The 17,352-nt window shown below is 35.6% G+C and overlaps 1 protein-coding gene across 12 annotated transcripts in view; it reads right to left on the bottom strand.

Moving 5' to 3' along the window:
• Positions 1-1,727: 1,727 nt before the first annotated feature.
• LOC122791769 (CSC1-like protein 2) overlaps positions 1,728-17,352 on the bottom strand; it is a 993,549-nt gene continuing 977,924 nt past the window's right edge. For all 12 annotated transcript variants that reach the window (XM_044059705.1, XM_044059714.1, XM_044059770.1 and 9 more), the window contains one exon: positions 1,728-1,784. In XM_044059705.1, coding sequence (XP_043915640.1) covers positions 1,743-1,784 — 42 coding nt within the window. In that variant the 3' untranslated portion in view covers positions 1,728-1,742. The remainder of the gene's footprint in view (positions 1,785-17,352) is intronic.

Here is a 17,352-nt window from a genome sequence, read left to right as displayed (position 1 = left end):
TCAAATGGCACTGAAATTGAAGGAGCTGAGGTAGAAGACTTCTCGGGCCTGACAGCCTTCAGGTCTGAAGATGAAACTTTAGGTAATTTGTTTTGATGGCTCCACCTGAGCGCTCGAAGATGAGGACCTTTTCCCCAACTTGTCCAATTTTGAAGAAGGGTTTGGCCTGACTTTGACGGACCCTGACCTTCTTCGATTGCTTCTGAAAAAGGGGTCTTCAACAAGCCTCTCAGAATGAGTTTGTTCTTTCTTTCTAATAATACCCTGTGGCTAAAAGAGTGACAGATGGCACAGGACTCTTGACGGTGTACTGCTCCAAGACAGTACACACAAATGGTATGTCAGTTATAGACATTTTTTGACTGCACTTGACATTTTTTAAACCCAGAGGGTTTAGCTTCCTTAGAATCCTTTGAAGACATGACTAATAAGCAACAACAGGAAGGCAGCTAACAAACTATAGAAAAAATATAATTACATATATTCTACTACTACTACTCATTTTTTTTTTACACTATGCACAACAACAAACATACCAAAACACCAAGAGAAAGGCCAGAAGAGCACCCAATCTTGTTTAGCAGCAAATGAGATCTGGGGTGCTCTCTTAGTGCATGACAGGATAGGGTTTTAGCCACGGACCTAGTGGAAGACCTTGAGCTTTTGTATAAGGCTGAGTCGGAACCGAGGATCGGTTCTGAGTCCAAACTGCTAAGAATGAAGGTGAGCTAGGACAACATCATATCTGCTTTTTCTTCTGTGTGCTAATGCACTTAACTCCCCAACTCTGGAGGAATTTAGGCAGACAAAGGACAGTCAGAAGCCAAAGGATAGAACTTTAAGCATAATGTGTATAAGGGTATGCCTCTCCATTTTCCACATCCAAAAACTCACAGTGAAGCTAGTATGCTGTATGGTATACACCAATTATAGTCAAGGAAGATCAAGTCTGTTGACTCCATTTTCACACAGCAGTACTGATACAAGATAAATGTAACCAAAACATAAGGCTGCTGAACAGCTGTTGTCATCCACTCAAGGTAGATGGCCCAAGCACTGGCTCCTCCAACATTTTTTTTTCTGAAACACAAAGTGACTCCATGGTCTTACTACAGTCAACAACAGAAGTTGACCGAAGAAGTAATCACAACACAGACATAATGTAATACAGTTAAAATATAATCAAGTACCACAGCAACACAAGCTTATGAGATGAGAAGACACAAAATACAAGTATTAAAGAACTATTTGCCTAAAGCATTTTATTTGTTTTGAACTTAAGTTAAGTAGAGCACTAATCCCACTGGATTTCAGTCTCAGCATGGGGTACACACATCAGATACAGGACATTATATATAGAGTGAATGGCAAATTTCAATCTAAACATTTATAATATACAAACTAAACTAGATTTGGCTTGAAGTTATATAAGCAATAATTAAATGACATTATATACAAAGTGACTGACAAAATACAGTATGTACATGCCTTACATAAAGAGTAAAAATCAGAGTTGGCATGCTGAAAGAATCACAATGAAAGTAGAGTCAGATCAAGATATGTGGGGGAAAGAAGGGTTGGCTGAGGTTAAGTTACATGGCCAGAGTTTTGCAAAAATACATACAATAAAATCAAGTATCACTGCTATGGAGAAATCCTAAAAAATGTCAAGAAACCAGAGAATATGCTTCACTATATGGTGTTTGCAATACCACCATGCAAAAATGAAGATGCACACATGCTTACCTCATTTGAAAGATGGATGTAAGCCAGCCACAGTATCCCTACAAACACAAATGACAGAGTAGTTAGTATATCAGGTTATGTCTGAGAGGGCTTTTAGCCACAAATGAAATACTGGGGTTTGCCCATTTGTGCTCTCAAACGGCTCTTTTTAAAAAAAAAAATCTCAAGCACACTTATGACTGGGGGGGGGGGGTGCCTACAAAAATATAACTGCCAACATTACAGCATTACAAACTTGAAGTTTACTTAAAACAGGATCTACTGTAATGATGAAAACACATGCACCATTTCAAGCAAGAAAAGAATGATCGAAGCACACACTTTAAAAACCCTTTTTCTTACACAAGCTCATATAGTGATTATTCACACGTATTGTACTTTACATTGAAAGGCTTTGGCTGCAGTGGGTGGAACATTTGGTTAGAATCTCAAGCAGCATATAAAGTCACAAAAACTGGCAGGAGTCCAAAATGCAGAAATAGTTTATGGCAGAATCACCTGAAGGACAATACTAATGTATCCTCTTGTCCTGAAAGAAGGCCCAAACCTCAGTGACTAGCTGTGGCATTGACATCTGTGACAATACATGCAACTCACACTTCCACTGGTTGAATACCCTGCCAAAACTTTAATGGTCAGTTAGTATTTGGTGGCAGATAAACACCAACCCAGTTTGAAAGCTCTGTTGGGCAAACACAAAGCAATCCTTCTGGGAAATGATAAGTGGTTCCTCATCTGATGCTCATGGCATTAGATAATACAATCCCCAAATACCCATAAAGAAAAGCAAACAGTTCAAACACTAACTTAAGGAATGTGATCAATAATTCAAAAAGGGGACTTCTACGATGATTGCACAATAATTAACAGCTTTATTTCAGCTCTATCAGCGTGAAAAAAGAAACTGAGGAATAAGAGCTGGTAATTCCATGAGCTTGAGCACATTCCATTTACTGGCTAGTAAGTACACTGCCTAGGTAACAAAAAAGTAATCTGGAGAACCTGAAAGAAAATCAGGTAGAAAATGTGAAGAGAAACACTGACTGGGAAGAATCTTGCAGCTGTTCAGCAAAAGTAGTTTAAACTTCAACTTTGATACAAGAGATAACATCCAGTAATTTAGAGGAAAAGTACATCAAATATACTAAAGATGGATTAAAATAAATGAAACAACGAATTAGTATATCAACTCAAAAAATAAAAGGATGGAAAAACTAGAAGATGCTTTAATTAGCTGTTTAGATAAACTGATAAAACTGCAAAAATCAGAAGATGAAATGAAAAAAAAGTTAGTGGAGTATGACTTCTCAAGAAGAGCTGTTTAAAAAAATAGAAGACAGCATGCAGAGAAAAAAAATAACATTTTATGTTGTACCAGAGAAACTGGAAGGAACAATGTGTTCATTTTATGAAAGCACAAATAAGCAAATGGATTAGTATTCCATAGCAGGATTTGTAAACTGAAAGGGCACTCCATGTGTATATATTTCAAACCTGTCCATAAGAAAGCAGCCAAGACCTGTACAAGTTTGGATGAAATCATACCAGCAGAAATACTTGACCCTAACAAAACTGTGGCACAAGGTTGCAGAGTTAAAAACTTGATACAGCAGAGAGTTTGTGGAAAATGATTTTTCACTGTACACCAGGCAGAAGACAGGAAAACATATACTAGCAATCAGGGAATGTAGACAGAGAGATGGGAGATTCGAGCTGCTGTACCCAGCTGTCTTCAGAATACTTTTCTGATAGGATCAATTAGACATGTTTGGATGTAAAACAAGTTAAGAAGGAAATATGAAAATTTATCCAACAAAAAGTGAGCTATCAAAACAAAAGAGGACTCTCCCTCTTATTCTTCTAACAATAAAGCTCATAGAGACCCTTTGCCAGTGAAACCTTTTCCAAAGTTCCAAAGGAAAATGCTTGACAGAGAGACAAAAAAAAAAAAGCATAAAAGTTGATTACAAGAATTGGCAATACTATGGACTTGAACTAAATTCTGGTGTTGGGAGATGGAAATGAGCAGAAAAGACCAGCAAAAATGAAATTAATGAATAAATGTAAGATTATAAAGCATCAATCACATTTGTGAAATACAGCTTGGCAAGAAAAAAAAAAGTGGCTGAGAAAGATTGGACTTTTTGACTGTTAAAACTTGTGGGTGGACTGTAAAGCATATACCTCACTTTATAAGTTTAGAAGGAAAGCAAAAGGGAAAAAATTATCTGTAAATAAAACAATTTTTGTTATTAACAGTACTAGTTTAAAATATTTCATGATATAAACTGCATGTTACATAGTAAAGCAACTGAGTAATATGTAGTCAGGGATATTTTAAACATGGTTGTGAGGGCAAATCATTTCTGTGACTGTAGTATGTGCTAAACATGTTAAAATAAACAAGTACTTTTTTAGTTCAAGAAATATAGACTTTACAATGTAAAAAGAGAAGAAAGGCTGGACAAAGGCAAGTTTAAGTTAATATACTGTAGTACTGAGCAGCTGGGGGGGCATGGGGAGTAAAAAGTGCACTGATTATATTATATGTAGAGCTGAAATGTTTTCTTTTGCATATGTGAATGCTTAGATTAATGTGATTGGCTTAATCTAAAAGCAAGTTGAAAGAAATGTCTAAGTGACCAGACAGACACCATACTACTGCATTTGTTATTCTTTATTTGTATTAGCACAAATTCTTTCCAAACAGTTAACTCTTTCACAGTTATTTCAATTCTATTATAACATGGCTAGACACTTGAAAAGACTGATGCACACACAGTCCAAAAACGTCACTAAAGAATGAAACATACTTTCCAGTTTATATACTTTTTTCAACCAATGTTATTTTTAATGTCCTTGTGACTTGTTCTTCTGGTTTCTGTCTGTGTCATGAAAAAGTCCATGGCTATTTCTAGCCTGGACAGTTTCTGTTGAAATGACAAATATTATTTTATGTCCTTCTTTGGTCCTTGCTGTATCTGAAGACTTCACAAAAGGTCTCTCCACGTCATCTTTGCATCAACTGAACTGTCTGTATTTTATTTCATTTATTTCTGCATCTGAAAGCTCAAACAAAGTCATCTTCCTTTTTTCTACAACAGGATGCCTTTACAGTAAGCCCACAGCTATATGTTAATATATAAGCTGAACATTTACAAGAAATAAATGTTCTTGCAAAGCAAGCCATATTAATTTGAAAACAGCTGTTTGGCCTTGCACATTTCCTTCACTGTACACACAGTATAATTTTGGGGAAAGCATTTTAATTTATACAATCTCTATCAATTCCCCCTGTTTAACTAAAACCAAGAAAATTGCAAGACAATTTACAACACAATACGATCGTTAGTATTTTGAATCTCTTGGTCTACTGCAACATACGAATTCCTTGCATTCAATGCTATCTCTTCAAGAGTGTTACATTACCAATGGCTGTTACTTGAGTAATACTTTTATTAACACAAATCTTATAATGACGATAAGAGCAATTCATGCGGAACTTATAGTACCCCACCATAGACACATAGCCGTTATTATTTATCTATTCTTAACTGCTTTTATGCTTGCTTAAGCAAGTTGTCAGCCTTGCAATTACACACAAGCATTCATTTCAAAATCTTGTCAAGTTAACCCATGCTTTACAAGGAAAAACCTTGTATTAAAAACAAGCATATTTCTTCTGTATTGCATAATTTCATTATTGCTTTGGGAAAAGAATATTTTAAAAAAGCAATTTACAACAAAATGTGATACTCTGTACTTAGCCTTTTTTCATGGTTAACAACAGTTACTTGTTTGACAGTTTTATAACACATCTGTTATATCCGAGATAGCTCCATAAGTTGCATTTGCTATCAACTTTGTAACTTTCCATATTGCCTTAGTGGCACTATAACAGTGAAAAATTTCAGTTCCTGAAATAACACCATTTCCTATGTCCAGCTGTTTTAAAATCTTTCCCTTTTTTTTTTTATCATGAACCTCCCTCCTTTTCTGGTGATTTTTACCCTGTCCTCTGGTAATGTGCAAGTAATTCTCATTAATGGAACTGCATACTCTATGTAACAGAATTTTTCCTCTTTCATCTCTTTCTTAAAAGAAGTATTATGTGTTAACTCCCATGCTGTTTTTTTTATACTCAAGCTTTTTTACATGACCATAGTTCTTTTGAAAACAGAGTATCCCTTTTTCTATTTTCATCCACTGTAATTTTTTTTATGGCCGATTGTTTTACAACTCTATTTTTATAAGATTCTTTAAACATAAAACTTGTATGTGTAACCTTTACAGTGACTGCATGTAATGGCATTTTCCCTCCAAAGAATCTGGCTAAAAACCCAACAATTTGGACTGGTCACGTGCCTTTGCAAACAAATTTTGCATGTCCAAAAATATACTGAAATCAGGTATCCGATCATGATGTCCCTGTTCTCATGATCTATTATATCTGAGTATCTTTCCCCATTTTTTCTTTGCAACTGTTTTATTTGCATTGCCTTGTATGTACATTTTTTTATTGCCTTGTTCTGTCCATAGATTGCTATTATAGAAACAAATTTAAACTTTTGTAAGACTGTTAACAGACTGTTACTGTACTGATACTGTTTGATTATTAACTTACACTGATTTTTATGAACCAACATGGTGTGCTGCTTTTGCTTGGATTTTTATTAGCTGAAAAATGCTATTTGTCTAAGCTTTTATTAAATTTTTTAATGACTCTGTACTTTACTACCTGTATGTATTGCTGTGTATTATTATCTGGATGGCAGTTACACCAGTTTGACTAATTATGTTTTTGCTGTACTAGTTTGTTTATAAGACTGTTTGGTGTTATATTTTATGTAACACATTCTTTTGAAAATATGACATTACAGTCACTATTTTTTTTTACCAATATTGATCCTGTTTGCTGTATGCATTAACTGCCATTGGAGACGTACTGTATTTTTAATGTGGGGGTGTTCACCCTCTCTTGTTACTATGGAACCTTTTGTCATTTAGGATGTGTCATAGGTACTGCCTTAAATGTTACTCCATTGCCAGACGTAGATGTTGACTTGCATACCCAACATTTAATTGCATTGTTTAGTTTTGCATATACCATTTGCACTACTGTAAGTGTATTTACTGTATCTGTATTAACTTTAACTTTACACTGTATTTGTATTAACTTTACTTTGTCTGTATGGCTATATGTTATTTCTGTGTTTATTCTGAATCTGTCCTGGCTTATTAAACCAGTAAAGTAATATTTATTTTTTTGTCTTTTCCTGTTCCCTTTGTTTAATTAATTAACATTGAGTTTTGTATACTAACATAGTCTTCCATTGCTTTAAAAGATTCCTGTACTTTGTTGCCAACTGATAACCTGTGTTTTGTTAATTTATTGCTTTAATGCCTATTGCCTGCCATGATCTGGGTTTTCTGTGTATTCCATAGGGTATACTTTATTTTTTATGTATCCCTCTGTGTTTGTTCCTGTGACTGATTGTCCTTTAATGTATTTTTTTTTTTACCTTGATTTATTTCCCTATTTTTGGGCTTTGAAGAAGCATTATTATCTCCATTGATACCCTTTTGTATTTGACTTTTTTTCATCTTTTGCAATATGGACAATTCTGTTTAATGTGGCCTATTTTCTTACAAGTAAAACATATCACCTGCTTTTCTGAACTTTGTTGTGCATCTGTCTGTAACCCTGGTGGAGCAGAAGCTGCTTGTGTTCCTCCGTGTTTGTTTTTATCAGACCATGTATTAGTCCCCTTCCTTTCACCACATAGTCTACAATCTGTTTTTGTACATTTGCTATGTGCATCTGCAATACTGCATACTTCTTTTAAACTGTCTGGCTCTCTGGCTTTGTCTTGCTCTAGGTGGAGTTTTGTATTTATTTGTCTGGCAGAAACTGATTTTAAAGCTGCATCTGCATTTTGCAGAATGTCATTAACTGTCTGACAGAACTGCTTTAACATAACATCTTGCCTGACCAAAACATTATTTTGTTTTTTCCAGTCATGTTACTTACACTGTCTGTCTGATCATGTTTAGATAGTTTTAAACTGGCATTACCTTGTCTGTGTGTCTAAAACAGTTATGTGAATCTAGACATTCACCAGTTTCAGCTGCTTGCTTTGCTTTGACATTTGCCAAAGCATTTACTGTAGCCTTTTCTGTATTATATTTTTTGTGCTTTGATTTTGAAAATACTAAAGTTTCCCTGTAAATCATTTTGGGAATCAATGCCCATAACTCTCGCACTGGAGCATGTTTTAGGGGTTCACCAACATTGTCGATGAAACCCCTTCTGACACAAACTAGCATGTGTAAATGTCAAAAAAAAAATTTAAATAAAGCATTACTTGAAATAGACCACACAGTGTATGTCAACCATTGTTTAAATGCCAACATATTGGAACAAAATTATTTTTTGTCTTGTCACTGAGGCACAGTCTGTAATAAACAAGACTATTGATATATATCAGCAGGAGAAATAACTGTTATTTCTATTGAACCCTGCCCAATGTAAACCTTGCAGTTTTTTTTAACTGTTTTGTTAGATTAACCTCTGTAGTTTGTGCCCTTAGTAAATGTTGTTGGGCTATATCTGATTGTTACGTTAAACCAGAAATGTAATTATGTAAAGTCTGAATGCTATGCTGAGTCTGCTCCTCAAAATGGCATTATTGTCCTTTACTACTGTCTCTAGGGAAATTTTGAAAAGCTGTGAAAACCTTTTGTTTAAAAGGTTAATATTGATAGAACACTGTACTATGTTAGAACTTTGTTCTTTTTGTGCATTTGCAATATTTACTATAAATAACATTTTATGTAGTCTATTACATTACTGACAATAACTGCATACACTTGCACTGTATGAGATTTAGGTGACTGCAGAAGGTATATATTTAACTGTTGTATATGTGAAGAACTAACAACTCTAGAATCAAACAGATTGTTTATCAGAATAGGATATATCTTATGGTATGGATTACATACCCTGTGCCAAAATAGATATGTTTGGAAAGTTATTTTCACATAAAAAACTGTCTTTATGAATTGCTGTATATTTTATGTATGGATTATAGGCATTTACACATTTACAAACACAACTGTTATCTAATGTCTGAACATCAAACATTTTAGATTTACATTTCATGTCTGACACAGAAGGTTTAAACCATGTAAATTTATATACACAATATGTGGGCATTGTAAAGTTAACGGTCTGTACTAGCATCCATGTTATAACTGAGAAAAATTTACCACATTTTGCATGGATGACAAACAGGTGATCAAGCTGAAGTCACTTAGAAGACACGGTGTCCTTCAACAGATAAATTGATGGTGGAACATTGCAGGACAGCTTCTACAGCGTCACTCTGTATTCACCAACGAAGTACTGGAACTGTTGATCTGTTAAAGCACTGGAATTGTCAAACTGTTGAACTGACATTGTAAATAGTAGGGCCCTTCTGTAATATTAACTGTTCGTAACAGATATAAGGTCACAGCCACTGGCTTTGGCTCACCACTGAAAGAAATGTCTATAAAAGTGACCAGACAGACACCGTACTACTGTATATGTTATTTTTTATTTGCATTAGCACAAATTTCTGCCAAACAGTTAATTATTTCAGAGTTATTTCAATTCTATTATAACATGGCTAGACACTTGAAAAGACTGATGGACACTCAGTCCGAAAACGTCACTAAAGAGTGAAACATACTGTCCATTTATACTCTTTACAACCAATGTTATTTTTAATATCCTTGTGACTTTTTCTTCTGGTTTCTGTCTGTGTCATGAAAAAGTCCATGGTTATTTCTAGCCTGGACAGTTTCTGTTGAAATAACTATTATTTTAGTCCTTGCTGTATCTGAAGACTTCACAAATAGTCTCTCCACGTCATATTTGCGTCACTTGAACTGTCTGTATTTTATTTCATTTACTTCTACATCTGAAAGCTCAAAGAAAGTCATGTTCTTTTTTTCTATAACAGGATGCTTTTACAGTTAGCCCACAGCTAATTTTATTAATATCTAAGCTGAACATTTACAAGAAATAACTGTTCTTGCAAAGCAAGCCATATTATTTTGAAAACTGCCGTTTGGCCTTGCACATTTCCTTCACTGTACACACAGTATTTTGAGGAAAGCATTTTAATTTATACAATCTCTATCACAAGTGTCTTCTGTAAGCAAGTAGCCTTGAAAACTATGAGAAAATGTTAAATGCCACGAGAAGTGCTACGTTTCTTGCATAATCAATGACATTAGATTGTTTTTCCTTTATTAAATGTTCAGTGGGAGTCCAAATCTGCAGCTGAAGGCAGTTGTACATTCTATTTTCTTACGAGTGAAACAGAGAAAGATTCCTACCTGCAACTGCAGAGTTTAGTTTTTTTTTTCTCTCTCATTGCTGACTACATTTCCAAGGAGACAAATTGCTTGCACCGGCAGACAGCTTATCTTGGGAGTTCTGAGCATTGTTTGCAGAGGGAAATGCAAAATATAAATGTACAAGAGCAAGCAGTTCCATAAAAAATAAAACTTGAAATTACTGGAAGTGCATAAGAGACAGCAGCTTCTTTTATCAGCCTTAATACTTCAATGCATTTATTAGAACAGTGTATAATCTAATTTTATTCAAAGATAGCCAGTGCACTTTTTCTTAAGGCTAAAAGTTAATGCTTCCGACAGCATAAAATCCTTTTTTCACATGTGGGAGACGAACAGGGATTAAGAAAAGATCAGACAGTAATCACTGTAAATGGGAGCATTGGATGCAATGTGTGCTTTGGGATGGATAACCTAAACTTAAGGTTATCTGCTGATTTTGAGCAATTGTTCCTATCTGGAGACTTAAACTTCACTTGAATGTGTATATCGTTTTGTGTGTTGGTTGTAAGTTGATAGGTTATGGGGTTCTTCTGAAAATGTATTTAGTTTCTTATCTGAAACACAAAGACATGAAAAATGTGACAGAGGTACACATGGAGATGACAAGAAACAACAGTATAAAAGATCATCCTGGCAAACAATGCATACATGCAACACAAGATGGAAACATTCAAAAAGCTGATGTGTATAACAGATGGGAACAATAACTTCTTATCATAATGGCTATACTACTCATACTATTTTGGAATGTAAATTGTCTTAGAGGTATAAACAAAAAGGTAAAGAGCACTGAATTATATTGATAAATGCAGGGTGCAAACAGCAATGCTGCAGGAGACGTATTTGGAAATAAATGAGCTTGTGAGTCTGATAAAGAAAATATTTCAGAACAGACATCTGTCATAGCATCAGGGGAAAAGGGGAGTAATTGCACTAATTTCTAGAGAAGCTCCAATAGTGACAGCTGAGGAAAAAAGATAATAGTAGCAGACTTATGGTAGTAAGGGGCTATTGAAAAGGGAGGAAGATTACACTGCCATGTATTCATATTCCATCAAAAACTGCTATTATGGAGCTTAAGCCAATTTTGGAAGAAATAATCAGCTTTCAGAAGGGAATATTACTTACAGGTGGGGACTGGAACTTGATTTGCAACAGAGAATATGTGTCTGGGGGACCAAGAATGGGAAATATAGCAAAAGAGGGTAGACTTCTGAGGAAATTTATGAAAATATTTGGTATGGAAAACATGAATTCAGTAGTAGGAACTCAAAATTTACAAGACTAGACAGAAATTGCATTTCACAGGAACATGTGCATTTAATTGAAAGCTTCAGCATACATCCGATAACTACTTCAGATCATACACCAATAAAACTTGCATAAATATAAAGAAGTAAAAATTAGACAGTGGTGCTTTCCCACCTACCTGTTAAAAACAGAAGAATTTATGGAATGGATAGTGGAAATTATTTGAGAGTGATTAAGGAGGAGATAAATTCCTTCAGAAATTATAGCTAGTGAGAGGGACAGATTGAAAATGGAGCTTAAAATAGGGTAGAAATATTAGAAAAAGTTATGGTTAAAAAATAATAAGAATTATTAAGACAGGCTGGCAAAGGTTACAGTATTGAAGAAGGGGAATCTCATGGAACAAGAAGAGGCAGAGTACTACGAGAAAATAAAGGAATATCTAGATAATATGCATGCATTTAGAAAGATTGCTGTCAAGAAACTGTTTTTGATGACTCCAGAGCACAAAAATTTTTGCCCAACAACTTGGGCAAAAAAGTAGCAATGCCACTAAACCTAGGGAGCATATAACAAGAAAAATAACCCTGGGGAGGTATTAGAGATATATTGGAAATTTTATAAACATTTGTATAAAGTAAGTAGAGTATGTGGAAATCAAGAAAAAGCACAAATGGGAATGTTTATGAAAGACTTAAGTGTGCCAAGGTTAGAGGCAGATGAAGCTCAACAATTAACAATTAAAATAGGAGTAAATGAAATAAAAATGATGACATATAATCAATCTGCAGGAAAGCTTCCAGGAACAGATGGTACTTTTCTAAAGTTTGGAATTTAGGATGGAAGAAAGTGGTTAAAATTTGGAAGGTTTTGTTTAACAACATTTTAAAAGGAGTGAAAGCAGAAACATCCTTGGAGAAAGCTGTGGTGGCTGTAATACCTAAAGACAGTCAAGACCCATCAGAATAAGGACTTCCAAGATGGCTGCACATTGAGTAACAGCTTAATTCTCTCTCTCTCTTCCTGTGTGAAAACAGTAACTTAGCAGAGAAAGCCAGTGGACCTGAATTTCTGATTAAATTTCAATAACTGATTAGCAAGTGCACTGCCTTGATGCCAGGAAGACAGAAATACACAGGACCTGAAGGAAAATCAGCTACAAAAGGTGACGAAAAAACACTGACTGGGAAAAGTACTGTAGCTGTTAACCAAAAAGAAGTGCAAGCTCCAGACATGTCTTTCAGTAACCTTGAGGAAAGTATAAAGCAACTGCATACATACCTGATTACAATAAATGAAACACTGGTGGAGTATGTCAACTCAAACAATAACAAAGATAGAAAAAATGGAAGAAGCTCTAAACAGATACTCAGATGAGATGATAAAACTGCAAAACTCAGAAGTCAAAATGAAGAAAAGGCTGGCTGAATAAGAGACTGCACAAGAGGAGAGGTTTAAAACAATAATAGAATTAGAGTATAGAGCACGTAGAGAAAACCTGAGATTTTCTGCTGTACTGGAGAAGCTGAAGGAGCACACTGTATTAATTTCATGAAAGCACAAATAAGCAATTGGACTGGTATTCCACAACAGGAATTGTTAAATGAAAAGGCACGTCATGTGTACATTCCAAACCTGGCTATGAGAAACCAACCCAAACCTTTAATAGTAAAAATGCAATCTTACCGGCAGGAGTTCTAACAAAACTGTGGCAGAATGACAAAGTACTAAAAGTGGGAGGCAGCAGAGTGTTTGTGGAGAATGACTACTCTTTGTACACCAGGCAGAAGATAAATACATTTATTCCATTATATAGGGGGATGTCAAGAAGCAGGCTTGAGATTCAAATTGACAGACCCAGCTATCTTCAAAATATTTTTCCTGGAGAACAAAAACATTTTTATGAAGTACATGGTAAGAGGAAATACAAAAGTTTGTCCAACAAAAAGTGAGCTGTGAAACAGAAGGAGATTTTGCTTCTTGTTCTTCTGGTAATAAAGACCACAGAACGAATGTGCCACTGAAACCTTTCCCAGTGTTTCAATGGAAAATGCTTGAGACAGGGAATAAAGCACAGGAGTTGACTAGAAAAATTGCGTGTGCACTGGAGATGAAGCAGAGGCAGGGTTTGGGATATTGGAGATGGAACAGGAATACAACAGAATCTGAAAATATTTGACTTTCTTGGACTTTTTTAAACTTGCAAGGGACTCCAAAGCATATGCCCCGTCATCAACATTAGATGACTAAAATCAGTCACTTGGAAATTGACAAAGCAATAATTATATTTGTAAAACATGACAGAAAAAGAAAATCTGGAAATATTAGACTTGTTTGGACTGTGTTAAACTTGTAGGGGACTCTAAATCATATGTCCTACTTCACATGTCAGTGTTCAGAAAAATACTACGGAGAAGAGAAGGAATTAACTGTAAGCAAAAACATTTTTTCTTAACGGTACTATTTAAGCAGTGCATGATTTTCGTTGCATGTTATAAAGTGATGTTTTTTTCAGTTATTCTTAAGTGTAATGGGGATACTAATGTAAATAGGTGCTTCTGTTTATTCTTTTCATTTCTTTCTCCTTGTTCAGTTTTAGGAAATGTAGGCACTGCAATGTAAAAAAAAGTTCTGGTTAAAAGAGCATGAGAAAAGAAAAATAGTGTACTTTATCTCATTCTTGCATAGGGGAATGACTGGATTAAGGTCATTAGTTTTATATAGTAACAAGTTTTAACAGAAAACAAGTAAATGAAAAAGAATACTAAATATTATAAGATCTTTTTTCTAGTAAACAGTTCTGTATCTGGTTATGTCACTACCAGACAATCTGCTACAGAGAAATGGCTTGGAGAAAATGTTTTCTGAAAGCATTAAAATGTTTTCCCAGTTGGGCCAGCTATAAAGATAAGACAAAAACCAAACAACACTTAATAGAATCACAGACTCTACCGTGCGTCTTAGCATGGATAATCTCTCTCTCTCTGTTTAGCTCGAGTCTGTGTGTGTGGGGGTCAGTTTGGAACTTTTGTTCCTATTAGGAAGGTAAAAATTTAATATTTGAAAATGTACATAGTTTGGTGTGTTATTATTAAGTTAGTAGGTTTTTGGGGGTACTGAGTGTGTGTGCGTATTATTGTTTGAGGGTTTTCAATAAAACAAAGTTCTGCAAGATGGGACGGAGGCTCAAATGGAGATGAAAAGAAACAGTTGTATAAAGGATTAAGCTACCAAACAGTACATATGCATGTAACAAAAGCTGGAACTAGATATTTAACAAAAAGGCTGTTGTACATAAAACGTGATAATAATAATAATCCCTCAAGAATATGACTCATTCTGTAATGTCGTTAAATGTTAATGGTCTCATAGATAAATACAAAAAAAATGAGTAATGAACTATACTAAAAATGTAGAGTGGAAATAGTTATGCTACAGGAGGTGCACTTGAAAAGAATTGAACATGTGAATTTAGATCATGCACCAATAAAACTAAAATAAAAACACAAGGTAATGAAATAAAAATGAGACACTGGAACTTTCCCACCTATGTGTTGAAAGGAGAGGAATTTAAGGAATGGGTAGTGGAAATTACTCAGGAGCTATTAGAGAATATACAAACTTCTTCTGAAAATATAGCTAGGGGGTGGGATAAAATTAAAGTAGAATTTAAAAATAGGGTGGAATTAAAAGAAAGGAGGATATGGTTAAGAAGTAAACTATATACAGGGACTGACAAATGTTAAAGTATTGCAAAATAGGGGGAATCTCACAGAAGAAGAGGAGCAACTACAACATGCTAAACAGAAAATAAGGGATTACCCTGATAATATGCATGAGTTTAGAAAGATTGCTGTTAAACAATTGTTTTTGATAACTCTAGTGCAGAAAAACTTTTAGCACAATGACTCATGCAACAGAAAGTAGAAGGGGTTGTCCTGAAGTTTAGAGAGCCTATAACAAGGAAGATAAGAGATCCTGTAGAAGTATTAGAAATATTTTGGAAAGTCTATGAAAGTCTATATAAAGCAGAGAAATATGGAAATCAAGAAAAAGTACAAATGGAAATGTTTATGGAAGAATTAAATATGCCACAGTTAGAGGGGCAGGAGGCTCAACTATTAACAGGACAGGAGGAGAAGAGAGAAAAAATGATGATGTATAACCAATCTATAGGAAAGTCCCCAGTAACAGGTGGTATTCCTGTGGAAGTTTGGAAGTTAGGAGGGAAAAAATGACAAAGATTTGGAAGGTTTTGTTCAACAGTATTTTATCAGATGTACCACCAATATCTTGGAAGAAAGCTGTAATACCTAAACAGGGTAAAGATCCAGCTTCCTACAGGCCCATTTCAGTACTAAATCTTGATTATAAAGTGTTCATGTCTATAACTGCTAAAAAATGGCAAAGGTGACCCCAAAATTGATAGATATGGATCAATGTGGTTTTGTGGAGTGCAGGCAAATATCTGGCAACATAAACAGAACAGTGATGATCCAGAGGGAAGCTGAATGTAAGAAAATTCCACTGTTGCTGGTGGGTCTTGGTGGAGATCAAGCATTTGACAGAGTAAGCTGGGATTTTATGAGCACAGCAATGGAAGCATGTTCATCCCCTGATAAAATTATAAGGTTGATTAGGAGGCTATATAAAGGAAAATTAAAGCTGGTAGTGTCCTCTCTTATAATCTCTGCTTGAGCAGAGGAACCAGGCAGGGGTGTCCTGTCCTCTTTATTTTCATTATATTTAAAACCACTGGCAAGGAAAATAAGGGACTCAGAAATTCAAGGATATCAAGGATATCATCAGACCCATTATTGAGTACAATGCACCAATTGGAATGTACCTGGCTAGACATCTCCAGCAGCTGGAGAGACCACAAAGGTACCCAACCAAGAGGATTACTGGCCTCAAACAGTTGCCCTATGCAGCACGACTGAAAAAGCTAAGACTGTTCTCTGTTGCATACCGCTTTCTCAGAGGCGATCTCTGTCTAACGTACAGAGCCATGTCCAACCCAGAATTGTTGAGCATGATCCATCTTAGCAAAACCAAATCTACTCGAGCTACATGCTCTATGGATATAAACCTCAACACAACAATGAATAGAACATGCTGGAGGGATAGATTCCCTTTGCAGAAACTTCCCTTACTATGGAACAGGGTCCCGATCTACATAAGACAGAGCCCCTCACTATCACTCTTCAAGAGGAACCTTGATGAGTGGATGGGTAACAAAGTTCACACCGGGAATCACATCAACATCACTACTAGATAGGGGCCAAGGGTACAAGCTGCTAGTACAAGGGTCTAGGGAACTACTAAAGGGGTGGTGAATACCGCACAACGTGGCTGGGCTAATATATGCCTTCGGGCAGATAGCCCAGTACCAACCTATGGTAGGTCAAGAAAGACTGGCTCTATTTGCAGATGACATTACATTAACCCTGACAAACAAGAAAGGGGCATTACAGTGCTGTGAAACATATGGAGACAGTTTCAAACCTTTCCAGGATACAAAATTAATGAAGCTAAAACAAAAGCAATAGCGGTAAATTATGTATCCACATACAAGTTGGTTCAGCAATATCCATATTTATGGGGACATGATAAAATTAAGTATTTAGGCGTATGGATTAAAATGAAACCAGTGTGGCAGCTAAGGATATGTGGGAAGAGGCTAACAAAAGATAATACAAAAACTGAGAAAATGGAACCTCTGTTATATGGATATTGACAGTAAGATATAAGCAGTTAAAATGTTTTTACTCCCTTTAGTCTTATACACAGGTCATCCATGGTGGTGCAGCGGTAGCGTTGTTGCCTCACAGCAAGAGGTTCTCCCGTTTGAATCTTGGCTGAAGTGCGGGGAGTGCCTTCTGTGTGGAGTCTGCATGTTCTCCCCGCGGTTGGGTGAACGTTCGAAAGACATGTGTAAATGGGTATGCC

Source organism: Protopterus annectens, chromosome 1.part2 (assembly GCF_019279795.1).
Source record: "Protopterus annectens isolate FY-2018-M chromosome 1.part2, PAN1.0, whole genome shotgun sequence".
NCBI lineage: Eukaryota > Metazoa > Chordata > Ceratodontiformes > Protopteridae > Protopterus > Protopterus annectens.
Note: the sequence above shows the minus strand (reverse complement) of the source record. Positions and strands in the feature narration are given on the sequence as shown.